The sequence below is a fragment of the Lytechinus pictus genome, chromosome 3 (assembly GCF_037042905.1).
Source record: "Lytechinus pictus isolate F3 Inbred chromosome 3, Lp3.0, whole genome shotgun sequence".
Classification (NCBI taxonomy): Eukaryota; Metazoa; Echinodermata; class Echinoidea; order Temnopleuroida; family Toxopneustidae; genus Lytechinus; species Lytechinus pictus.
Window position 1 is genome coordinate 30556247 of NC_087247.1, and position 27711 is coordinate 30583957.

General features: G+C 36.1%; 3 protein-coding genes across 3 annotated transcripts in view; 2 read left to right on the forward strand and 1 right to left on the reverse strand.

Annotated features, from left to right (window-relative positions):
* LOC129257466 (NK-tumor recognition protein-like) overlaps positions 1–5614 on the forward strand; it is a 64813-nt gene extending 59199 nt beyond the window's left edge. The window contains exons 18-20 of the mRNA XM_064096801.1: positions 1937–2071; positions 2481–2615; positions 3202–5614. Of these exons, the coding sequence (XP_063952871.1) occupies positions 1937–2071; positions 2481–2615; positions 3202–3394 (463 nt within the window). The 3' untranslated portion in view covers positions 3395–5614. The remainder of the gene's footprint in view (positions 1–1936; positions 2072–2480; positions 2616–3201) is intronic.
* Positions 5615–6150: 536 nt separating this feature from the next.
* Positions 6151–17329, reverse strand: LOC129257465 (translin-like). Its single transcript, XM_064096803.1, has 6 exons — positions 16749–17329; positions 13253–13346; positions 12232–12328; positions 11609–11724; positions 10327–10406; positions 6151–9319 (listed from the first exon to the last, which is right to left on the reverse strand). Exons 1-6 carry the CDS (start codon positions 16818–16820, stop codon positions 9056–9058), a joined length of 723 nt encoding a protein of 240 aa, XP_063952873.1. The 5' UTR covers positions 16821–17329; the 3' UTR covers positions 6151–9055.
* The window catches only part of LOC129257464 (serine/threonine-protein kinase ULK4-like), a 30338-nt gene continuing 19568 nt past the window's right edge, over positions 16942–27711 (forward strand). The window contains exons 1-8 of the mRNA XM_064096802.1: positions 16942–17201; positions 23258–23521; positions 24227–24366; positions 24981–25137; positions 25693–25794; positions 26244–26327; positions 26665–26743; positions 27104–27242. Coding sequence (XP_063952872.1) covers positions 23284–23521; positions 24227–24366; positions 24981–25137; positions 25693–25794; positions 26244–26327; positions 26665–26743; positions 27104–27242 — 939 coding nt within the window. The 5' untranslated portion in view covers positions 16942–17201; positions 23258–23283. The remainder of the gene's footprint in view (positions 17202–23257; positions 23522–24226; positions 24367–24980; positions 25138–25692; positions 25795–26243; positions 26328–26664; positions 26744–27103; positions 27243–27711) is intronic.

Genomic DNA, 27711 nt, shown 5'->3' on the forward strand with positions numbered 1-27711 from the left:
GCTCAGAATCCCACTTATCATATCTGATCAATCAGGGTTTCCTACAATAAGTAAACATCTATTTGTCATAATGAAGGATACAAACTATAGAAAATAATGTATTAGATTAATAACAGATACATGCTCTTTGGCCCGATTATACCTTTTAAATGATATGAACAATCTGTTATTTGAATAAGATTGTTAGTTGACTTTGTATCAGCATTTGAAAATACATGAATGCAACAGCTGATTTTACACTCATCACAGCTCATTTCGCGAGTTGTTACAAGATCTGCCACAAACAATATAAAAAACTATTTAGAAATTGGTGTTCTACGTATGCTGAAGAACGATATTTGCCTTTGCCACATATTTGTTGTGCCAAAAAAAAAATTGCAGAAAAGTAACCATTGAAATGAGAGAAGTTGCTCCTAAATGTAGCCATCACCCCAATCTGAAAAAACACCTAAGAATAAAAAAAATTAACCTGGTTTTACAATACATTTTTTATTTACGTAGATGTAAATTAAGTCATTAAATTCAACACAATGTCATTTTTAGTATCAGGCCAGACTGGGCTGCATATTTTTATATGGAGGAGTATGGTTTATTTTACTTCCAACATGTATGGATAATGTACATTAGTGCATTCATAACAGTTTGATATAAGAACATGTGCTGCAGGTGTTGTTACTTAAATAGTTTGAATTAAGACTGTTATTATGACATAGGGCTAGTGGTACATATTCTATGATTTTATAATGATACTCTGTCACATTATGATGTACAGGAACCTAAATCATAGATATACATTTTCAGGAGGTATTCTTTTTCAGATTTCCATTTGTAATTTAGTATTGTAATATAGCAGTCCAAGGGGGAGGGGGGGGGGCATGCATTGTTTTTAACCTTTTGGGTGAGATATTACCTTATTCAGATTAAATCGTATAAATGGTATTGTAATGTGAAGATTAAGGGAGCTTTGCAAAATGATTTGGCAAGTATGACTGAAGATTGTGATGGAGCTGCATATCAGCAGAAATCTTAGTCCTCGTTCTTTGCCCAGGAGTCACATGAGTATCAAGTGGGCCCCTGTAACATAAAGTTTAGCGATTGATCATGTGGCTGATTTCTGCAATTGATTGCATCGGTTATTGTTTATGATCAATTGTAAATATCTGCATTATGATCAATCACTAAGCTTCATGCTAAAGGGCCCATGTATTGAACAAAAACAAGCCTGGGGTGTTTCATAAAGCTGTTCGTAAGTTAAGAGCGAATTTAGGAACGACTGGTGATCCTTTCTTACACACTAAACCATTGCCAGTGAACATTTTTGTGTATACCATTTATCACAAGAAAGGATCACCAGTCGTTCTTAAAGATGCTCTAAACTTACAAACAGCTTTATGAAACACCCACCTGGAAAGCTAGATTTTATATGAGTATATTATGATCTCCTCTGGGGCCCGTTGCAGAAAGAGTTGCAATCAATCGCAACTCTAAAAATCATGCGCAACTTGATTTTCAACCAATCAACAGCGCGCATTTGGGACTTGCGATTGATTTTTTGACTAACGTTTAAACGCAACTCTTTCTGCAACGGACCCCTGATTAATGATGTCAATATCAACAGTTTTTCTTGCAACTTTTATTTTACTGGGATCCATCATGTATCAATCACCCAAGAGTTTTATGTAAATTGTGTTTGATTCATATGTGTACTAACCCATTTCATTACTAACCTGTTTACACAGTGTCACATAGCTATGATTTATGAATCTTTTATTACTGGAACAGAAGAGAGAAGTCAGTTTATGTTGGTAATGACAATGACAGAATCACATCACTGCATTCCCATGACTAACTTGGCAGTTTAGTTATTGCATACTATTCCCAGGTAATTTTTTTCTCTCATCCAATAATTGACCTTGTTTGAATCACTTTTCTGCAGGTATCGTCGCTATTCCTCTTCTTCGTATTCATCATACTCCAGTAGGTCCAGGTCGCGTGATCGCAGTCGTCGCTCTCGAAGTCCTTATCGAAACACATCCTACAGCCGAAGCAGAGATAGACACAGGAGACGAAGGTATGTCTTGATACACATACCTTTTGACGTAACAATTAGAATGTCAATAAATCTGCATTGTATATCAGATATAATGCCCTCTCTTGCTGGAATACTTTACACTTTTTTTTTAACATTGGCCCTTCAAATACTCATCCCATAGGTTTAGATACTGTTCATCAGAATGCTCTATTCAAAAATTATTTTATTGATTTTTTGTCCCATTCCTTGCTTTAGAAGTATACAAAAAAATATGCGAAAACTCTGGCATCCCAATTAATTTAATTCACACATTTTCAACTTTAAATTTCCCTGTTAATATCATATTTTATCTTATGTCAAACATCTGTGTTATATTCTGTATGTCATTGAAAGTGGTTCACCTTTAGTTTGACCAAACTTTTTAAACACAAGCTTGCTTTTCTTTCAGTCGCAGCAGATCTGTCACAAGGTCACATTCAAGATCATCTTCAGGTTCAAGGTCACGCTCAAGGTCGCGTTCAAGGTCACCCTCTCATAGGCATTCTAGAGGACGACATTCCCGGTCAAGGAGCAGAGGAAGAAGGTGAACTATTATTGTAATTTTGCCCCATTAAGAACAACCACCACATTTTGTGGTTTGACATGAAATCACTTTTGATGGAAGGCTCTAAAAATCATACATATATGTACATCAGAATGAAAAAAAGAAAATTGACCCTGTATAAAGAGCACATATGTAATGCATCCATATCTTTTATTCAGTGTGATGAACAATCTTTTAATAAAAATCACAAAAAAATCCCCTAATTGGCAATGCAATTGAACCTCATAATTGCCATTTTACATGCAAATTTTTCATTTATAATGGAAATACAATAAGATCTGTGCCCACTCCCCCTCCCACCTGGAGAGTCCGAAAAGTTGTCAAATCTGATAACTTTTCTTGATTCTAATTGGTTGAGAGGCACTTTTGCTATGGCAACTGTCAGATAAAACATCCGACAATTCCTCTCATGAAATTCTCTCCAAGACTGACAAGACTATAAATATCCCAGGGCTACTAGGGTTAAGAAAGATTGTACTCGTTCTCAGAAAATATTTGTCACTGAGAATATCAGTCTTCACTGCATTTAAAAGAACCACTATTCATTCATTCTTATATTTGGTAGGTCAAGAGATAGCAGCAGACACCAACCTTCTAAACGTATCAGAAGTCGTTCCCGTAGTCCACGCCGGAGGTACAGCAGGAGTCGAAGTCCTGTCAAGCGAAGATACAAGTCTCGTTCACGATCACGGTCCTTCGATGACCGGGTTTACGGAAGGCGTCGCAGGTCACATAGTAGATCGTACAGTAGCCGCTAATGGGTGATGGTTTGATTTCGGGTAATATGTAACTTTGTTTTTTCTGACAAAATAAGTGAGTGTGAAATAAATTCATTTTCATTTTAAGAAAAAAAGAAACGTTCGCTTTGTTCCATTGTCAACAATCATTATTTCAGAAAATGTATTAGTCTGGTCTTTATTAATGTTTTATGGTTTAATGTTTTAAATGATAGATGGAAGAATGGCAGTACTGGGAGATTTTGCTTTAAAATGGTGAATGTTAAACACGTTGTACAATGTGAAAATTTGTTGTATTCTGTTATCTCTCGTCGCGATAAGAAACTATGACTGGTTATTTGGACTGTGAATTGAATCAGAAAGATTTTTTCTCATCCTTTCAGGAATGGTCATTTTGTGTAGAGGTTTATTTTAAAAGAATTTAGATAAACAATAGAGACAGAGAAACCTTTGATATATGTTACAAGTGGAAATAAACACTTGTCATTTGTAGACCTAATACCTAATCTTCTTTCATAGAGATATTCTAAAATAAATTTCAGTGCTATTGGACATAAGTACTATCACAAAAGATGTGATTTCAATTAAAGCCATGCAAAAAAAGATTTCCTTTAGAAGATTAGGAGAAAACAATGATATTCTCCAAGTGAAGTGAGTGTAGTAGCTACAAAGAATGACAACACTTTTTTATCATATTCAAGGTGACATGCCTTTGGCCCCCACAGCAATTGATCCTGCCTGAAATTATAAGGAGATATATATATAAGAAAGGGACTTGAGGGGTGTTGCAAGAAAGTATTTGCAATCAATTGCAAATTTCAAATGATAATTTACAAGTGATAGATAAATATTATCTATTAAAAGCAAATAAATTTGTATTTTTTTGCTGATGCATGAAGCAGGCCATCCATCAATTTCAAGTTTGCATTGAAATGCATAACTTTTAATTGATTTTTCTGACCTGAAATTGACCTGCGATCAATAATAAATTTCTTGTAGCACCCCTTAAGTGCTGTGATATTGTTTTGGGTTAAGAATATCTGTTAATTAAATGCCAGTTGTGGGACTAACATCTAAATATAGTTTTGAACAGAGTCCAATGAAATGACCACCCAAGTGGTTGTATGTATAAATATAAAATGGGTGCCAAATGAGTTTGGTAGGAAATGTGATAATTATTAAAGCATAGCATTCTTGCTAGGTGTTTTTGCCAAGGCAATGATGATTTTGTCCCACACATGCTCTGTGTTGGTGATCTTCTCCAGTGTGATCATTTTTCAGCTTACACTTAATTACAGAGCTGTGCTTATAACATCTAGATATTCAGGGATATGGTGCCAATTAAACTTGATTTTAAAGACTTTCCATCGGATTATTGTCGCTGGAGAAAATGTTGTGGATTATCGATCATGCCCCCCTCTTCCAAATAAAAAGGAATGACGGTGGGCTATCAATGAGGTGGTTGCTTTCTTTCTTTGTCAACATCTGTGTAATGACAGGTGCAAATCTTGCAACATTTAGGATTCATTGTTTATTTTTTTTAGTTTTGTCAAGATTGTCATAAAGAATGTTGTGTAACAAGCTGTATATATTTGGAGATGCCTTGATGATTATGTTACATGTGGGATTATTTTTGGCTTTGGTTGTAAATCTTTGAGCAGAAGTGTAAATTCATTTTTAACCAGCTACAGTTTGTGTATCTTGAGTTCATGTACCTGTATGTCTTACCTTGATGTTATTATTCCAGTGATTTGAAAATTATGTTAAAAATTGGAATTAAAGATATGGTGTAAGATTATCACAACGGTATGCATTCAGGGCATAAAATCCCAATCAAAGTTCAATTTGCCAAATCAGGGTTACACAACAAAGTAATCGGCCGTGGAGCTTATTTTTAATGATTAATAGCATTGTATAAATTAGTATGTGTGATCAATCTTAAAAGAATTGGTCCTATGAACAATCACTAAAGCTTTTGCGGGGCCCAATATGTTCTAGACATTTGATAGGTCTGTAATGATGTATGTGACTCAATCTCAATGGAATTTATACAAATACCAGTATAGTTTTAGTTTTTAATTTTTTTTGGTTGCGCCAAAAACAGAGAAAAGCTCTCTGGGATTCTATGAGGAATAGTAATGGATTATACCACAAACAACCAATATGTTTTTATTGGCCTTTGTCTGATATTTTATTTGACTCAAAGCTCTCATTCTTTGAATAAAATTTCTTTCAACCTCATTATTTCTTTTATTATCTGGTTGTTGTTTTTTTGTAAAAGATATTACTTTCATTTAACCAACCAAGTGTCATGCAGTAACTTAACCCTAATTCTCCCGGGGGGGGGGGGGGGGGGGGGGGAGGCCATAATGCCCCCCCCCCTCGACAATTTTCGCGATATATCCGCTGCGCAAAACTTTTTGACCTCGCCGCTCACTGACTTTTTACTTTCAAGTCTCGCGCAAATTTTGAGACCAAATTTGTGACGCCCGGGTACACGGTTACGACATTACGCAACATTATGTAAGTGCATGTCAGACCCAAAATTGCTCATAAACGTGATTTCATGTACAAATCCAATGCAAATTGTGTATTTAGCCAAAATTCATAAATGTATCATTATTTCTACTTTTACTGATTAAACTTAATTAATTTTGCCTTGTTTATGATCAGAATTAAGTCTGGAACGATTTCCATTGAAAAATCGATAAAAAACAAAAAGTAAAAAAACAGAGAAATACATAAGAAATTCATAAAACAATAAAATACATAAGAAATTGATTTCCAAACCGAAGTTTTTTTTAATTACGATTGTTAAGAATTCTACAAAGAATATTTTTACCAAAAATTAGCATTCTAGGAGCTTTATTTAGTGAATTGGAGCAAAAAGTATGATTTATGCATAAATTAGCATAATTAATTCATATAAAACAAAATCTCATTATTTTGGAAAATTTTACCAGACAGCCTTGTAGATTACATCGCACACTACCAGCGTGCAAATTTTTGCGTCACTTGCGCGATCGGCGGCCCCCCCCCCCCCCCCCCGGGAATGACAAGAATCAAAATACCCCGGGAGAGTTAGGGTTAAGGCTGATCTGGAGGAGGGAGGGAGTGTTTTCATGGCACAAGAGTTGGAATGAGATAAATCATATTGGTGGTCGTGTATTGTACAAATAGGATGGGCTGGTAATTCTCCTATTACTATACTTTGGTAGTCTGCTGTTAAGGGTCTGAATGTACAGCCTACTCATGCTTTGTGTACTGAAGGCCCTCTCACTCTGAATTGAAACAGCAAATTTTGTATGTGCCAGTCTTTGCGTGGAGACGCACTTATTGATCAAAGTTTCATTCAGGGTCAGTGCCTGCAGACTAGTACTTTGGCCCAGTTGATTTATGATAAATCTTGGTAATTTAATACAAATTTCCAAAATTATATTAAAGCACCATACCACAGTGGAGCCTGTCATGAACAACCTGCCCCCACATCCATCACAAGAAATCAAGAATTGAGATGCATTTCTTCAAATACATATCAACACTAAAATAAAACTTTGTAACTCAATTAAACAAATCTATTGTGTTTTTTTGTAGGTTTTAGAATACTTTTAATGATAACATTCTCATTAAAAAAAACTTACTTTACATAGACGTTTTTATGCAAGTTTTATGCTTGCTTGTCTCATAACAATTGGCCTAAGTTTACCTTTTCTTGATGAGTATTCCTCTTTCTTCCACCTTCCATTCACCACATCTAAGAACATCCATAATTGAAGGCTTCTTTGAAAGCTAAAGAAAGGCAAATTAAAAAAACTGCATTTGATGCAAGACTACTTTAATATACCCTATTGATATTTGATCTACGATCATCGTAGGGTGTTTTCTAGGGTGATCGTATCCAGGGTGGCACACAATGATTGTATAATTTTCGTACAAATTCACAATCATCATACAGCTTTAAGACTTTAGTTTATAGTGCTATGATATACAATTTTATTTTAAATCTATGGACATGGCCCTTACACACAATACAGGCAGTGTACAATCAGCCCCAAGGCATTGTGAGGGCACTATAAGATCATCTGTACGATCACTGTTAGGCCTCTAAATGGCTTGTCTTTACAATCGCCAACACATGAAATCATACAATGGCCATAAATAATGCAAGCATTCATATTGAAGCACATAGCCACCATCCTCTAAAATGCATTGTATAAAGTTAAAATCCAAAAGAATTAAGTATTCTATAGTAGATGTCTGTGTAAAAATTTCGGTCCCTTTTATTTCAAATACCTGAAAAAATCACCCCAGTAGCTTTCATTTACAGAAGCTTGTGGAAACCTGTTAGCAAATTTGTAAACATCTTGCCCTGCTGCTAATAAAGACAGGTATCATAAGCACATCAAGTATCTTGGGCTAATGAAAACTCCACATCATATTTTGCTGTAAAAAGACTTTGACATTATCAGTTACCAGGGTAAGAGCCCCCATTTGCCAATGAGCCATTTCACTATTTTTGGGCTGCTCCCCATCAAGATATATGATACTCCTAACTTTATCCTTTTTTCATACAGAGGATTCCCACATGACGTCACAAGCAGCCATGCTGGAGGACATAACAATGGGAACCCTGTGCATTAGACCAGGGTCCATTTTACAAAAAGTTGATCAGATCAACCACAACTATGGAAAGCCATCAACATCTAAAATGTATGTCTGTAAAAAATATTTTCTGTATATTCATACATCCACTGTTTTATTAAGACATTAGTGTACTTCCCCTGGTTTATAATGGACATTGTACAAATTTACTTTGGAAAAAAAAAATTGACATTGATGGATTTCCACAGAGTTAAGGTTGATCGGATTAATTGTAGCCCTTTGTAAGATGGGCCCTTGAAAACAATGACTGATCACAGCTTAATGCACAGGTTTATATTGCTTGTCATCCAACATGGCAGCTTGAATCCATCTACCAATCAATATTTTGACACGATTCGATATTGGTCATAAGTACAGGCATAAAAAATGTCATGATTGGGGTCACACAAAAGTTTAGTCTGGAATGTCTTAAGGTACCTGAATAAAAGTCTATGCCAAGATTAACTGTGGCTTTTGGCAATAATCCTGCATAGCTTCTTGTCAGTTCTAATCCTCAAATTTTACCATGGACGAGATGGAGGATCAGGGAAAGTCTCCATGAATTCTCGCATGCAGCAAAGCTGTGGACCTAAAGTATGTACCTAAATACAATTAACTAGATAGCTTTATCTAAAAACAAAAGCTTATTAACAAACACATTCAGGGGTAGCAAACGTCACCTAACAATGGAAAACAAAAACAGGCAAGAAGGATAATGTTTTACCCTCTACTCTCAAATAAAACTTTTCTTCTCTAATAAAGTTCGTATCCAGCCCCTCCTTTCAAAAGCAATAATACTTTGGCAAAGTTAAAATCCATATAAAATTTCCCATTTCAAGGGGCCCATTGCAGAAATGATTGCAATTGAAGGAAACCCCAAAAATCAATGCACCTATGCCTTCAGCCAATGAAATGAGTGTATTCTGGATTAACGCTTGATTTACGGGGTTGCATTTAAATGGAACTCTCTCTGCAATGGGCTTATGGTCATGCATTGGTCCCTTCTCCCAACTCTTCTTCCTCCAGCAGCTACATCAAAGGTCATTTCTCTCCTTGTGCTGGTGTCTCCTCCATGGACGGTTCCTTCGCATCTTGAGCCGTGGGTCTCAGACCCCTGATGGAGATATCATACACGACCTCCTCAATCTTCTTGATGTCGTACTTGAGTCCATCGAATCGCTTTCGGAGCGAGTCATTCTTCAAGTTCAGAAGCCTGAAACCAGAATTCAACTCTCCCATGAACGCTGCGATGCGAATGGGTTTGCTGTAATCCCCTGCTGTGACACTGTTCACTGCCAGTCTGGACTGTGAATAGGAATAGGAATCAAATATGAAAACAGCTAATTGCCACTTGGTCTACACCCGCTTTGTCTATTTTTCATTTGGTCTCAAGGTTACTTGCATGGTCTAACTACCCTTTTCTAATTGCCATTCAGCCCTACTACCATTTTGCCAAAATTCTAGTTAGGCTATATCCAGTTTATCTATATCCTCTATTTGAAAAAAGTGCAAACTAAAAAGATGATGGGGTGAAAAGTAGACCATCTAGACATAATACTCAATAAGAGTTAGGCCAAGTAATAGCTAGACCTAATAGGAGTTACACCAGATTGGATAGTGGGTTTAGTCATGATGGTGTTAGACAATCTGAGAATAAGACCATGTGCTCGAAGACCCAGTGGATACAAACAAGAACATACCACATTATCTACCCAATCAATCTTACAGAACGTTATGATTGATCTGATTAGTCAAAAATATGGAAAGCCAGCAAAACCAAACTTCTAGAATGCACAAGTCAGTTTAGTGTTTTCTATATATGATTTGTACTCATGCACACATCATTATCCACATCAGTATGTCCCTCTTTGTTTCCTGAAGGAAGTATACATTTCTCATGAAGTAATGGGACGGACGGATTTCCATGGTTGAGATTGATCAAATCAGTTAAAACTCTTTGTAAGACATGTCCCATGTTATTTCAGAAAGCAGATCCATTTCATATGTAAAGGAATAATGTTTATCATCATACAGTTTAGCTCATACATATCGACAGTACAAGAATTAAACATCCCTGCAGTATGATTTATTTAGTAAGGTTGCAGCAGTGAAATGGTTACAAGGTTCGCAAATTTACCAATAATTATTTCCAACAAATAAAGACAACATAAGAATGAACTCGGGAATATAAAATGTCTTAATATTCTAGTCACAACAGTGCTTCCTAATCCTTAGAAATGAATTACAAACTAGAATTACATATGCAGCCTACAGAAAAAAAACTGTTTTTTTTTTGGGTATAAATCACTTACCAACTCATTTCCTAATGATAGCAAGCCATGAAGGAAATCTTCTAAGTCGATGTGGAATCCATCAGATTTCTTGACAGTAACTATGAAACAAAAGGATATACAGAAATACAAATGGATTGAAAACATAAACTTCTGTTAATACACAATAATAATCATGATTTAATAAAACAGGATATTTATAGTGCAGTCACAGTGCTATCCACCTACTAAAAAAGTGAACCAAAAACGTGAACAAAACAAACAAAATTTTGTATTTTGTAAGCCATTTCATATTGGAATCCCTATGACAAATTTTAAATGAATAAAAAAATGTTTTCAGAAGGGGGGGGGGGGATTTCAAATGAGTTGAAAGCATGGTGTCACTTGGCAAATCTTCATTCCAGTTGTAACATATACTTCCCAAAACTACTATTGCCACTATTAACAATATCTGTACAAAAGAATCTTGTTAACCATTCCCCAAGGGCCAACACTCTGGAATTCCTACAGGAAGGACAAGTTGGAAAGTGTGAACAAAGAGACCCAACCTCCTAAACAAGGGATCGCAATGGTTGGCCTGGCAGCACTTAATATCAAATTAATGTTTTAAAGTTAAATCATGACATTCTTACAGTAAATTGCCTATTACTTTGGTTAGTGGCCACTTGGTCTCATCCCAGATGGTCTAGTCCCATTTTGTCTGCAACCAATTTGACCAATAACTTGTTGGTCTAATTGCCACTTCATCTACATACCATTCTGTCTAATTCTCATTTAGGCCATTGTCTGCTAACCTTTTGCCTAATAATCCACTTGGTCTAATGCCACTTAGTCAATAGGGTTTTGTGAAACCACATTTTCATTTGACACAGTAAATTAGACCAACTGGGCATTTGCCTCAGTAAGAATTAGACAATGTAGCTATTAGACCAAGTGTTGTGCGGATCAAATAGCAAATAGATTAAGCAGGTATTAGACCAAAATTTGTGTCACACATGTGGTAGCTATGAATTGAATTGAATTTATTCAAACCAGTCAAAAGGAGAGCAAAGTACAAACAAAATAAATGGTTACATTATAAAGAACTGAAATAATATGACAGGTTTGGGACCCCAAAGAAGCACAGCTTGTAATCAGGGGCCCCTGTACATGTATATGATATTTTACTCAAACATGGAATAACTATGAGAAAAAAAAATTACAAGGTATTTAAAGATCACAGCAGGAACGTTACCCACACGCAAGTTAGTACAACATCTGAGAACAAATGTTTGTAGACCAAGTGAATATAAACCGATCTTACCTCCCAAAAATTCTGCTACTTCCTCTCTAGTTGCTAATCTCTCTGATTCAAGATAGACAATGAGAGAAGCTGAGAAGGCAAGTCTTTGAATACAAAATCTCCAATGATCATGGAACCTAGAAAACAAACATGAAATATAATATGTTTACTTGGTTATACAGCAGTTAACAGTAACACTTATGCTTAACATGTGAAAATCTGATGTCTCTATAAAAATGGAGTATAATCACCCTGGCTTTAGCAGAGCAACTGTATATTGCCAGGTAACCATTTTCCTTGCCTGGGTTTAGTGCAGCACATTAGGGATGAATTTCTTGCTGAAGGACATGAATGGAGAAATATTTGAACCTGTGACCCTCTGATTAAGAGACAGGAGTCAGAACCATGACACCTCCATTTGGTCAACATCATGTGATCAAATTTGATGAATTTATTAAAATAATCATAATTCTTTTCTTTACTTATATTTACATGTAAGTTTATATATAAATAAATTAATCTAAACAGAAATTACAAATTCAATGGACTTTTTTCTTATGAGCAATGAACTGTGAATAATGACATACTAGGGAATTTGTACAAAATCAAACTATGCATACAACTGTAATCGTAGCATAACATACCTGTAATATTCATCTGCAGGGAACAAAGCAGCCAGTTGTTCTATTTTTGATTTAACAGTTTGAAACAGCTCCCTACTTCTCTTGCAAATCTGAGAAACTAAAATTATAAAAACAGTCATTCAAAAGCATTTGGATCATTTTGACAAAATAGATTACATCTGTTTTATCAATATATAGTTTTAACCTTTAATACAAAACATATTTTGATTCATATAAAACAATTTTATGTTGATTAGATTGAAACACAATGTGGTATAAACAGGGCACTACATAAATTTTTAGAAGCAAGTAATTTTTTTAATAGTTGGAATATACTTGCACGAAAAAATCCTTGAATTTTTTTTTTTTTACCTCTTCAAAGAAAAGTTTTGCGGTTATTTAAACCATTGACCTTTTCTCTCTCTTTGACATGAACTGATCTACCTTGTTATTGCATTTCTTTTTCCAAAGTGATTTTATCTTGCCTGCCATGACCAAAATTAGGGTCAATATGTTATATTGACCCTAATTTTGGTCATTCTACTGAGAGAATTTTGCTTGCCCAATTCGGGCAAGAAGTTTTGGTCTTAATTTAAAAACACTTGCCCGACTCTAACTTTTACTTGCCCCAGGCAATCGGGCAAGTGCTTATGTAGCACCCTGGGGTATAAGCATTGTTTTGATATGGGTGAATCAATAGTTGACTTATCAGATCATTCAGCTAGGGAAAAAAGGTGACCCTACATAATATTAGTTTAAATAATCACTTTCACAGTAAAAATGATCAGTGGATTACAGTGGGTGATTTGAAGTTCAGTGTTTCAGATGCTGGTGTTGATGTTGGAAGCACAATTCGGCACCAACACCCATCTATGAGTTTACAAAAATTATCCAAAACAAATAGCTTTACACCTAGTGAGGTTAATCCAGGGCTGATTTTGTACCTTTGAAGCTGTGCTCATGTAAAAATTGGCTTGACACCAACAAATTTAACAATGAACTTGAAATCACCTAATGCCACAAAACCAGAATTCCAACGAACCTTCTTTGATTCCACTACCCTGATGGATAGCATTTAGAACAGTCATAATCTCCCTTCCAGTTTGCTCCAGTTCACGAACAACATTTCGAATCTCCTGTAAAGAAATGAATTCACTCAATTTTAGAAAACTGACTGAGAGATATCTAACTTTAGACCTATTTGTATGGGTAAATGTTCTAATACTTCTGCAGATACAAAAATTGCTCTTTCTATTTCATAGGTGTAGATCTATTACTATAAATTTTGTAAGATAAATTTGAATGATTTTATTCACTCTATCGATCCCCTCTCGGGGTATATGAGTACAAACACATTTACAATATGAATACAACATACGTATACATGCACTGATGCACAACCTCTTCATGTAAAAAAACAGATACGGTAACAATGATGATTTCATGATGATGATTATGATATAAATTGGGGATCCCCCATAGAGGATACATATGGCAATATTTGATTTTGATGCAAATCCAAGGTCATAAGTGGGTATAATTAAGAGCTAGTTTGGTATTTAGTTTTGAAAACTTGAGTTGGGGCCAGAATAAGGGCTGGAAAAGGGATTATCTTTTTGTTTTGGGGTCTGGGCTGAATGAAATATAAATAAAGTAAAATTCACCAAGCAAAATGCTGAAAATTTCAAATCTGATAATTTAGAAGTTATTGAATTATACAGTTTAGCAAAATTTTCTGAAAACAGCTATATCTACGTTCTCATGAATATGCAATGTGAAATCATAAATATTTCATTTTTTTTACATACTAGTACTAGAACTAAGTGTGAATGTCTTCCTTGTACATGTATTAATGAAATAAGTTGCAGCAAATGATTATCTTACACGTAAGGCCTACATTAGTAATCAATCCATTTTTTTTCATTCTTTGAGGACAAAGTTAATTAATATAATTTCATATACTGAAACGCAAAATTATAAGTAGGGATATGATATAGTCAGCTTGCTCATTTATTCATGAAGACACGCATCTAAACCAGGCATAATTTCACTGAAATAATACAAAACTAACTATTGGTTGCTTTATCTTTCATTATTCCTTAGTGTATTCTTTCTCTGATTTTACTTTATTTATTCAAATCATATTCAACCGTTGAAAGGATCTCCTTTCAGCAGAGGGGGAGGTTACAGACGAGGCCTACATGTAGTAACTTTGTGAAGTTGGAGAAATTAATAACAACGTAAAAGGGAATTCTTAAAAAAATAAGCCTGTGGGGGGGGGGGGACAATTCCATTGACAAGTAGATACCAGGCACGACCATGGCGTTTCGAAAAGGACCCCAAAACAAGTATTTTCCATATTCTGAAAATGCACCCCTTAACAAATATTGGCGTGTGAAACCCTATCCTCAATGAGTTAAGCATGTATTGGAAACAAAACAGTACCCATGACAAGGCCCTTTCCCTAAATTGACCCCTTAAACAAGTTCAGCGATATTTTAGCCAAACATCAGCTTTAGTACTGCCCCACCTCCCTCATATCGGACTCTAAATACGTAGTGTTGGAGCAAAAAGTGCATCCTTTATAAAACAGTTGTCTCTTTTACACCCTCGAAAATTTGACCGTAAACATGTAGCCAGTGGCGTACCTAGGGTTTTCCACAGGGGGGGGGGGGGGCAAATTCGTCCGCCAAAAAATTTGACAAACCAAAAAAAAAAAAGGTCTTCAACCAAAAAGGATCTTGTCCGCCAAAAAATTTGACAAGCAAAAAAAAAAAAAAAAAGTCTTCAACCACAAATAAAGGATTTCGTACCAGAAAAAAATTTGACAAATAGGGATATGTCCCTTGCATGGGTTGACTCGTCAGGGGGGGCAGTCTGCCCCCTCTGCCCCCCCCCCCCCCGTAGGTACGCTAGTGCATGTAGCTTTCTTAATGAAATATATAGGCTACCCTTTTTTCAGTATTTTAGTATTTTACACCCTTATTACATGCCTAATCTAGAAAAAGATATCCTTTTCACGCATTTCTTTGGTCGTTCGAGCTGGTATCCACTCATCAACGGAAGGAATATCTCAAATTCTAAAGCAATATTACCAATACAATGTTCAACTTTTTGGATACACACCAAATCCTTACTCAGTTCAAGTGATTTAAATGAAACTGAATGAGTATATGAGTGTTCTAAGTCTAGACTAGCAGCTCAGTCAGAGCCAGACCCGAGGACCATTACCAGGCATGGGCAGCAGGGCCAATAAAGTGTTTCAAGTTCAACTCTTCCCGAAATTTTGACTTTTTCCATTCGGGAAATAAAAAAAATCATGGAAATCCAATTACAATGAATTAGGCCTAAATCTAGAATCTAGTCTGAACTCTAAACAATTAGAATGTAGCAATGCCAATGGCAATAGCATTATAGGTTCTCAATTCATGCATGTTAGACCTTTGTAAAAATTGTAATATGTACTCTATAACGTTACATGTAATATATATATCATGAAGGGCCTAAATTTAAACAATTGTTTACAACTAGAACCTCGATATGTAGCTCAAAATTTTCCACTCCCTCTCCGCGTTCGCATTTCGTAATTTTGTTCCTATTTCTAAAGAGGGCGTTAACCAAAAAATGTTAAATTCCTTGATTTTTTTACCCAATCATCATTTGATTTTTTTACCCAATCATCATTTGATTTTGAATGATACTTTTTTTTATAGGCTAGCAGTGTTGCCTGATTTTTGTTAAAAATCAAACTTTAGTTGAAAATTCCAGGAAATATGTCTATGAATTTCGGGAAATTTGGGATTCAGTTTCGGGAAATTTGTTTCAGAATCCAAAAAAAATTCCCAAAATTGGATCTGTAGTGTAGAAACACTGGGACCAGCACCAGGGCCACGGAAGAAAGGGGGATGAGCTCAAGTCGACAAGTGGGAATGATGCAGCGTGGCTAGTGAAAAAAATCAAAATCAAATTATTTATGCCAGGGGAGCAGCGAAATTATGCTAAATCGCGAAAAATTATGCCAAACCGTTTTGGACCCTAGGATTTTCCACAGGGGGGGGGGCAAAACCGTCCACCAAAAAAAATTGACAAGCAAAAAAAAAAAATAATAAAAAAATAAAAATAAAATAAAAAGGTCTTCAGACTTCAATCTTCAAATAGGGCCTAGATCAAAATTATGCTAAATATGCTATTATTATGCCAGATTCTTTGCTTAAAAAATCATAATTATGCCCCAAATTATGCTGAAAGGGTCAATATTATGCCAGAAAAAAAGTCTAATTATGCCGGCATAATGAATTACGCTGAAACTATAGACTATTCTTCTTCTTCTTATGTTGGTTTGAGTGGCGATTAGTCATATTTGACTATTGTCGCCATTGACATTATTAATAAAAAATCTCACTTCTCACATAATAATATTATTACCAATATGATGTATACATATATAAGTAGTGAAAGGGTCGAAATTGTGCCAGAAAGCATAATTATGCCAGTTCTGGCAACGTTGGAATGATAACGCTGAGCTGACGTGAATTTACCTCTCTCTTATCTTGCTCTTTGACCAAATGAGAATTGAAGGCTTCAAAGGTTTTGTTGATTTCTTCATCCATGATGTTGATCTATTTCTAACGTCACTCAAGCCTCAATGTGAGTTGCAAGTCCCGGATATATTATTGGTTTCAAACAAAACAGAGCAGCGCAGCCGGAAAGTTCGACGGCCGTGTAAACTGCATGGACGCGAAGACGGACGCGGCTATAGCTACACCGACTCTGCCGGTTCGTCAGTCCGCGCGGGGCCGAAGCGCCCGGGAAAGGATTTCGTCGGGCTTCTGCTGCTCGTGCACGTGCATGCTAGCTAGCCACCCAAATTTCTTTTAAATTTTTTTTCGAAGACACCCTCGACGGCTCGCGTCGCCTCGTCAAGGCTACATCTTTGAAGTCGAAACATTTTGAACCATACAGCTTGATTTTGGACTGAAATATTGATAATTGTAAGAAAAGAATATATTTTCGTCCTTTTTATATTATATAACTTCTTATCTGGTATTACAAAAACTTGTATTCCTCTCTTGAAAAATGTGTTTTCTCGTTGCAAAATGACCTGACTATGAATTGCAGTAAGTGTGTGTGATTCCTGAGCGACGTGTTTCATGTGCAATTCGAATGCGGTTTGACACGGAAACGTGGCGATTAAATGAGACTTTCGACTAGAACAATCGCACGTACATGTAATGCAGATGGACCTAAGACTAAGAGCTTGGTGAACAATGAGCGAATGATTGTTTTGGCCGTTTTGACAGACTTTCTGAGAAATCTGCACAAGGCATGTATCATGATTTTCTAGCATGTCAAATTGAGAGATAATTTATGTGCATTGACATTGTTTGTTGTGGTTGGGGGGGGGGGGGGGATCGACGCGACGTCCGTCTCAAATCAATTTGGGTGTGTGTATGTAGAATAGAATGTAGATCCAACTACATCAGAGTCATTACTACATGTAGTATGACTCTGAGTATGAGAACAAAAAAGGGGCAAATTGTCCATTAATTGTGTACAAGTTCGGATAGACCATCTCCGCACAGCTATTCGGAGACCGCTGATTGGTCCATCATCATGACGTCATGACTACGTGGTCGCCAAAATAATTTCTTTAGACCGCTTGCGGAAGTATCGCTAACGATAACAATATATCCGGTCACATTGTCTAGCTACACCTACGCATTAATTTTTTTTTTTACCATTTCAGGGTGCTACATAACTTTTTTGAAGCACTTGCCCAGTCGGGCAAGTGAATTCCTAAATAGTTGGAAAATACTTGCCCGAAAATATATTTCACTTGCCCGGAAAATCTCTTTCAAAAGGTTTTTACCACTCCAAAAGAAAGAAGTGCAGGTTTATATACCATTGCTTTTTTCCTCTCTTTTAAACATGAACTGGCCTATGTACCTTGTATTTGCCTGCCATGACTGACATTAGTGTCAATATGCCATATGATTAATTTCCTCTATCAAATATTTTCATGTACTTTTGTATATGTCAATGGCATAAAATAAAAAAGAGAATCACTGAAAATAATACTGAATACAAAGAAAGAAAGAAGGAAGGAAATAAATAAATAAAGAATGAAGGAGAGAGAAAAAAGGAAAGAAAAAAATGTTTCCTTCATTCTTTGGAATAAAGAAAGAAAGAAAGGAAAGAAAAAGAAAGAAATGGAAGATGAATTAATGTGTGAAAGAAAGAATGAAAGCAAAAAAGAAAAAGAAAGTAAGAAAAAATGAGGAAAGAAAAAGGTTTCCTTCATTTTTTGAAAGAAAGAAATAATTATGAAAAACAGGGAGGAAGGAAGTAACATTGAAGGAAAGAATGAAAGAAAGGATGAAAAAGAGGTAGGAAAGAATGAAGGGGAGATAGAATGAAAAAAAAAATAATAATGGAAGAAGGAAAGAGAACAAAAAGAAAGAGAGGAAGGGAGAAGGAAGCAAAAAGAAAATCTCAAGGAAAGAAAGAATGAAGGAATAAAAAGAAGAAAAACATGAAAAACAATGAGGGAAATAAGAAAGAATGAATGAAGAAAATAAATGAACACAGAATCAAAGGAAGGAAAGCTAGGAAATAAAGATAAATGGAATGAAAAAAGGAATTCAGGAAGGATAGAAGAAAGGATGAAGAAAGAAGGAATGGAAAGAAAGAAAAAAATTAGAGAAAAAGGAAAATCAGGAAGGAAAGAAAGAATAAGGGAAAAGAAAAGGGAAAAAAAATGAAACCAAGAGAGAACTGAAGAAAGAAAAGGATGGAAGGAGAGAAGAAAGAAGGGATGACAGATAGAAAGAACAAAAAGAAGAACGAGAGGAAGAGAGAAGGGAGCAAACAAAAATTTTAGGAAAGAAAGAAGGAAGGAAATTAAGAAAAAAGAAGGAATTAAAGTATGAAAAGGAAGGAAAGAAAAATGAACAGAGAGAGAGAGAGAGGATCAGGAAAGAAAGCAAGGAAAGGTTGAAAACAAAGATAGATGGAACAAAAAAGGCCAGCAGAAAGGATAGAAGAAAGGATGAATTGGATTGAAAAGAAAAAAAAGAAAGAAAGGACAGAAGGAAGGAAGGAAGAAAGAAAGAAAGAAAGAAAGGAAGAAAGAAAGAGAGGAAAGAAAGTTCAAACTAAAAAAAAACATCCAATCATCTAAAAAAAAATTTACAGATATGTTTTTATATATCTTAAAATTGATAGAAAACTAAAATGTTTTAGAATAAAATAAACAAAAATCAAAGTGAAACCTTGTCAAACTTGAAAATTAGGTGAATCATCACGGCATCACACACACACAGTTACAAGTTCACACCGATCTCAAGACTCAAACCCAAAGCTGAAAACTCAATAACTTGCTCCTCTGATCACATCACCAAATCAGTGATATGAGAATCGATATAATTATAACAAATTCCCGTCGATTTTGTGATTATTTTGGTGGAAAAAATATTTTTCATGTGAGATTGTTGACTCTGCTTGATCGGGGATGTGCAGGTAAGCACAGCCTGCATGCCTGCCACACACGGGCGGGAGGCCCGGCCATGTCCACCGGCTAGTAAATGTTTGTATGCTGACTTTGTGTGTGTGTGTCTTTGTGTGTAGATTTAAGAAAATAGCGCAATTACCGGCTTGCAATATGAATTGAGGGAAGTTGTTCACTTTGTTTTTTCTCTCTCTCTTTTGTATTTTTGCTTGTGAAATATGGGAAAACTTTGAAAAATTTCATTTCACAATGAGAATTTTGCTTGCCCGATTCGGGCAAGCAGTTTTTGTCTTTGCTTCAAAACACTTGCCCGACTCTTACTTTTACTTGCCCCGGGCAATCGGGCAAGCGCTTATGTCGCACCCTGCATTTATTTGAATGTAGGATAAATCTAAAAGAGCATTGTCAATTAAATGCCTTGCATATGGACATAGGTGCCGCAGCCGGGGATCGAACCCTGTACTTACCACGCATAGTTGGGCGCCTTAGACCACTCGGCCACGGCACCTCCATGGTCTTGGTTCATGATCGCAATCATCGCATCACTCCAATATCGATCGAAAATTATTGAAATTCTGCAATATCGTGCATGTTCATGCGACGCTCCGAAACCCGGAAATCAATTGACTTTGTGCACGTTGTGAAAGATTCTACAAACTGTAACGAACACGATCAGTAGAGGCGCTGTTCTAAAAATTTGGATTATCCCAGAAAACAAGGATATCCTCATAACCAGGACAAATCATGTCTTGAGAAACTGAGATTGTCCTTGTTTATGGGGCCTTTTTTTTCACTTACATGTACCCCTGTGGGACATAGATGGCAATTCTTGGGATTGAGAATGCTAAAAGTAGATTCAGTGACCTCAATTCCCCCCAGTTCACCGTCTATTTTTCACGACTTAACGTCTTCTAATAATCTTGTTATGAAACCTGATATGTTTCATATACATAGTCTATATGATATGTAAAAAAAAAATCAAATGTTTCAATATTACAGTAGGATATCGCAGACAAGGTCAAGTCAACTTGTTTCAACTTTGCCATAATAATCAACACTTTGATTGTGGTCATCAACGGAAAGACAAGACAATGTTAACATTGACTTGCGCACTCAATTGATGTCAGCACTTGACAGGTGAATTAACTTTCAAAGATTTCTTGTTTGGAGATATCTTTGAAAACTGAGACAGTCCCTGTAACTGGGACGATCCCAATTTTCTGACCAGCGCCTCGACTGACGATACCATAAGATTTTGAAGGAAAAGCAAGACATAATCGAAATTTGCTTATATGTGCGGTATCGGTGAGAAAACTGATCCTCTGAGAATACCTTTCATATAGAAAAGTGAAATTCTAGGTCGATTTTGGTACGAGGTGATAGAGAATTGCACACTTGTTTTGATCGAATACTGTGTGGGGCACTGGAAGGCTTGCACTGCGCATGCTTACTATATTTTCATTCACAAATTGGCTCGCGACAGTGGCTGGATGATGTCATGTAATAAGCAAAGTGTACATGTCCGCTAGCGTTGAACGCTACGCTATCCGTTCTACACAATTTGCCACTGATGAGTCTATCTATGACCAAAATAATTTTAAAAGCTTTCAAAAATATGGCAGTGCCACAGTGATTCCAAACTTCGTATGTGTCCATACCTCGCGGACGGTCATTATACTTCAAAAACTATTCAATATCTTCAAAATCTGACATCCTTAACATGAAAAGCGACTTAAAATTACCCCTGTAGAGGGTGAGTTCAGTATTCATGAAAATATTGACAAAAGATTGGCAAATTTGTCACCGTAAACTAGTAAGCGCCCGTTCCGAAAAAATCAGAACTTTACGATATCATAATTTTGTAAGTGTATATCATAAAAAATGTGAGTAAGACATGATACTGATCGATTCTATAGCATTTTTCCGTCCATCTGCTATAAGTATCTCATCTTTTGAGCTTGAGTTTTTTTTAAATCTCCACACAACTTTGGTCCACAAAGTTAGATCACACTTTTTCGAAAATCCATGAAATTCATAGTGAAAGCCTACATGTATGTCTATGGCTTCACTATGCTTTGTGTTCTGCACTGTGCTGGCTTTCCATGGTCACCCACCAAAACCGAACACGTCAACAAGTCATATTTCAAAAACGATTAAAAAATCACAATAAAAAAGATATCAAAAAACAAACCTGCTAAAATGATAGAGGAATGTGGCGAAACTTGAAATGAGCTATCAACATTTTTTCAAATTATTGACAAATTTTAGCTTTTTTGAGTGGATTACGCTGGATTTTGAAGCTAAATCTGATACAAAAATTTGGCTGAAATCCAGCTGGTTTCATTGCCGCATTCACCCTACAGGGGTACAGTTACGGAGAGAGAAATAGAGGATTCTTCCGACCTGCCATACTGCATCATGGAAGCGATATCGGCAGCAACGCGTTGAAAAGTTAGCCAACGCTCCCATACAAGTTTCATGCACATCCGCGATAGCACTTGTTTGGGCTTTGTTTTTCAATTTAGCTCAATCTCCCTTAGTCTATGTTAGAACAATAATGAACCCATCATCAGTCATGATCTTGCACGGCATGTGTATGAAAGGTGGAATATTTGAGCATGGTCTCCCTGATTGCAAGCATTTATTGTCTCAGACTGTTCTCAAACAATTGATGAAATTAATCGCCAAATAACAGAAATTGCTGTTTTATAATAGAGACCAGAGACCAGACAAACAACCTGTCCGAACCAAATCATGTGACCCTAGTATCTCCATTCTCTGATGAAAAAAAAAAAAACAGGTTTCTGAGGTATCGAGAGATTCCACTGATAAATACAGAGCTACCTAGCTGTGCAAAAGCAGTAATCAATATAAAGAAGAAATTAACGGATGAACTACTTAATAGAAAACCTCAATCTCCAACACCCCAAGATCAAGGCCATGTTGATAATCTCACAGCCAGCAAGCACAGGCAGTATCAAAAGACGTATCCCTCAAGGCTTGTCAAGCAGCCTGAATTTCCATATTGTTAACAGGTCCACATCTATCGCTGATAGCTGTATAATTTAAGTAAAGATTTACTTTAAGAGTACACAACAAAAAAATGATTTAAAGTATTTACTCCTGATTATTTTTAAAAGAAAATGATTATCTGTGAACATTCAGTCACATGTATTTTGGGGGTCAGACAAAATATATTGGAATATGACATGGGAGGATTACATAGGAATTAATGCAGGCCAGTGATGGTGACTTCAACCCCAACAAATACATAAATCACAATCACAAGAGAGTTTAAAAAAAATTAAATTCATATGGAATGTCATCCGTGTGATACCGATGTTCCTCCAATGTTTCTCAGCTCCATTGAAATTAACTTAAAAATGATCATTCTGAACAGTAATTGAATAAACAGAATATCATTCTTGATATCATGTCAACCTGTTACTTTTTATGAAAGATGAACACTGATTGGTACAATAGGGAAAAAGCAAAACATTTGGGGAATTCATTTTCTTTTTCTCTCTCTCTCTCTTTTAGAGAAATAGATCTGAAAAGCTATTAAGATGGAGAATTTCATCCTGTACGATGAGATTCGACAGACTGAAACCTCCACCATGTACAAAGGTAGGAGGAAGGGGTCAGTGAACTTTGTGGCCATCCATTGTATTGATAAAGCAAGAAGGTCAGAGGTCACCAACCGGGTCAGATTAACCCATGAATTGAGTCATCCCAACGTGGTAGAGTTCTACGAGTGGTACGAAACGACCAATCACCTATGGCTAATTGTGGAGCTCTGTACAGGTATTATTTTGAGTTTGTATGCTCTCCACAATAATATTCATGTTCCTTTCACCATTTCATTACTTGCAAGGTGGAGTGTTGTCAGTAGGATGGGTGGTCCGGGGCCATTCAGACCACTCAACATTTCTGACTGTTGCTTGGTGCAATCTCACCCACTCAACCGGCACTGATTTCCCCACCGACAAATAAAATGTTTTTCATGTTTAACTTAAATGAAAACCAACTAGGGCTTGCCCTGGAACTTGTGTGGTACAGATTCAAATCAAATCATCATTATCATCACCATCACCACTACCATCATCATTACCATCATCACCATCCTTGTCATCATCATCAGCAGCAGCAACATCATCATTATCATTATCACATCATCATCATTAATATTATCATCATCACCACAATCCTCATCATCACAGCAGCATCATTATCATCACATTATCACTACCATCACTATCATCATCACCTCCCTTTTTTCCAATCATTTGTTCACCTCTGATGTTGGAATAATAATAAGATAACTAATCTGGAATTAATTCAACTAGTCGTACTTTTCAAAACAAATTATTTAAACAGAATTGTAGCTTGAATGCAAAATTGTTGACTAATTCCTCTCCCGTTTCATTCACTCACAATATTATTGAGAATCCTCTAGTTAGTAATTCATTTACCTTTCTGTATGAAACACACTTGTTTTCTTAAATCTAGGTGGTAGTCTCGAGCACATCTTGTCACAAGATGGCCATTTTCCAGAACAAGCTGTTCGTGACTTTGGATTGGATCTTGTGAGAGGACTTCATTACATTCATTCTGTTGGAATGCTCTTTTCAGACTTTAAACCAAGCAAGGTAATGAACACATTCATTTAGAAAAAAAATGTAATTAGCTTATCTTTAGTACTAACTTCAATCTATTTTCTATATGAATTCATTAAACTTGTTATTCATATACCTATCAAGAAATGAAATACACATTTAGAGAACATATTAAAAAAATATATTGTTTTTGTTTCTGAATACCGAAGCGATGATATGATCATTTGATATGTAGCAATGAGATATTAGTGGATTGTTCTTGATATTCCACAGTGGATATTAGTGGACATATTGTATAGTGTTGACTATTTTACAAGTCATCTACTCTGTTACTGAAATATGATCTCTGAGGTACACGTAGAATGAGTACACAATATGAATTTTGCTCTATGACAATCAGATATATGTTGATAGTTCTTATTATACCATGCTGTATATTAATGGATAGTAAATGGCTATATCACAAGTCAACTACTGTCTACTTGAAATGAATTTTTCCCTGTGACAATAAGATATTTATAACTATTCCACAGTGGATATTAGTTGATTGTTATAGCCATTCCACAAATAAACTACCCTGTTTTACTGAAAAAAAAGATATATGAGGTAGTATTGTGATATGATTGTTTGCCCTTTGTGTCAATCAGATATTGGTGGATAGTTCAGGATCACTGAAGTATGATGACTTTAGCTTAGCTCGTCTGGAAGAGGAGAACTTGGAAGACATATTTGATATGACGTCACCAGAGGGCACCTCTGACCAAACTAAGCAGGATGATGAAGGAACAAACAAAAGTACCTTAGGTAATTTGTCATTACCATGTATTAAAGTCCCCAAACCCTTTTGGATTGTCGAATATTGTTGTCTGAATATGCAATAATGGGGAATTTCTGTTGCATGATTGGTTAAAACAATCCTCATTGTTAGAATTCTTTTCACATAATTTAGGAAGAACATTATATTAGCAATGTATAATGAAAGGGGTTGCTCGTCAGATGCTGTTCCATTGAAATATTAAAAAGAGCACTTGAAATATTTTGTCTGAACACAGTCCTATTGATACACTTTTTTGTGTGTAGTGCATATTACTCACAACAAAATTAAGGAATTCCCAACAAAATAATTTTGATGATGATATAATCTTAAAATTACAGCACACACTTATTATTAAATGATGAAAAATTGAAAGAAGCTATTCCCAGGCACCTCAATCTAAACTCATGACCGGAACATGGCAGTGTTTTATGAAGCAAATAGTGTTATTTTTTGCTGATTTTTTGTTCATGTTTTGTTGATTGAATGCATAATGCGACTATGTATTTTCATTGATTTTGTAATGATGATCTTTGTTCTTGTAGGTTGCCCAAATTATCTTGCCCCAGAGGTTTTACAAGGACAGCCTCACAGCATTGCAACTGATCTTTGGGCATTAGGCTGCCTCCTATATGAGATGTACACAGGTTAGTTATCCAAGCACGATAAGTTAGATTCTTGATTTCTATTCTTTTTAAATAGCCATTTCTGACGTCTTCATTTGTTTCAAACGTCATATTCCATGTTCTTCAGAGACAGGTAAAAAACATATGATGAAATGATTGCAGGGGCAGCGGTGGGGGGGGGGGGGGATGGGCTTCAGCCCCCCCCCCCCCACTTTCAAAACTGTTCCTCGCCCCCTGAATTGTCAGTGAGAATCTTGGAAAAATTTTGAATTTCTGTGCAGATGAAGTAGGGTGAACAGTGATTGATATTGTAAACAGGTTAGATTTTCAAAATGATATCAATATTACTATTATTTGTTTTATGTAAGAGAGAAAGAAAGTTGGATACTGTGTGATTTATTTGGAGAAATAATACTTTAAAAATGGTATTAAAATTACTTTCTTTTGTTTCATACTTTTCTTTTCTCAAGGCAACCCTCCTTTCCAGGCTGAGGAGTTTTCCAAACTAGTGGAACAGATTCTCACCAAAGACTATCCTACACCAAAGGTTAAAGGTATGTTTTGCCTCCTCTTTCATATGCAAGACAATTTTTTGGGGTGAAATTAAGCCTTGCCAGGGATCCAGGATTTACGGGGGGGGGGGGGGGTTTTCCTTTGAAAACTTATTGATGAGCAAAAAATATGAGATGAATGAAAGATTAAATATTTTGGAGAAAGAATAACATTTGAGTCAGGTAGGATGGGGAGGGGGAAGACCCCACCCCCACTCTGGATCCACCACTGGTTTGGGAATTATGTAATGATAATGAGACTTATTCTGCCTGATTTATAGCCATTTAATTACTACGTGAACTCTTTGTGAACTCTCTGTTTTCTTCATTTGTTGTGAAGGACCAAGACTGGCTACTAAACCTACTCCAGATTTCTGCAGTCTCATCAAAGTCTTGTTGACAAAAGATCCCACAAGAAGGTGAGACAATATATTCACTTAGTCTGCAAGCAGTCGGTGTACTTTTTAAAAAGTCAATTTCATGTGGGCCATTGGTCTACTACATGTATTTCTAATTGCTGTTTGGTATACACTACCTTCATTGTCTAATTCTCATTTACTCGAAAGCCCAATTGGCCTAATTTTTAGTTTGTGTACTTTTTTTTCCAAATATATTTTTTTCTTTAAAACAGATTATTTAACCATGTAGACTTAGTTGTGTTATATTAGATGATGATATGGTGACCGAGAGTCAATATTGAGTTTGAAGACTTTATTATGAAATAATTATTTGCTGCAATTGAAGGTACTTGGTTTTAATGATAAGTATTTGTCTTTCAGGGCGACATGGCATGAATTGGTCATCCATCCCTTCTGGCATGGTCAACTGCAGGTCGATGACGGTACCAAGAAATCTCTTGCTGATGATATGGCAAAGAGTCATACTAGTTTGACGTCACATACTCCTCATGAAATGAAGGTAGGCATTTCTAGTGTGTTGATTGTTCCCTCTATAGTCTGTGGGAATCAATTTATAGTAAGTGTAACTTATCCAGTGGGTGCATCGTGGTCTAGTGGTTCTGACTCTCGCCTTTGAAACAGAGGGTCGTGGTTCAACTCCCAGCCAAGGCGTGTTTTCCTTCAAGAAATTTATCCACACTGCTGCACTCGACCCAGGTGAGGTGAATGGGTACCCGGCAGGAGTAATTCCTTGCATGCACTGAGCGCCGGTGATTGTAGCTCGAGCTAAAGCCGAGGTAATAATAGCAGCGCTTTGTATCCTCAGGCAAAAAGCGCTTCATAAATCCAGCTATTATTATTATTATTTACTTCATTTATTTGGTAGTGTTCCCATCAACCCTCTGGTTGTGTTCATGATGATTTCAATATCCCACCGCAACACTCGCTTCCTTTGGCAAGGCATTAATCTACATTTGCCATCTTCCACC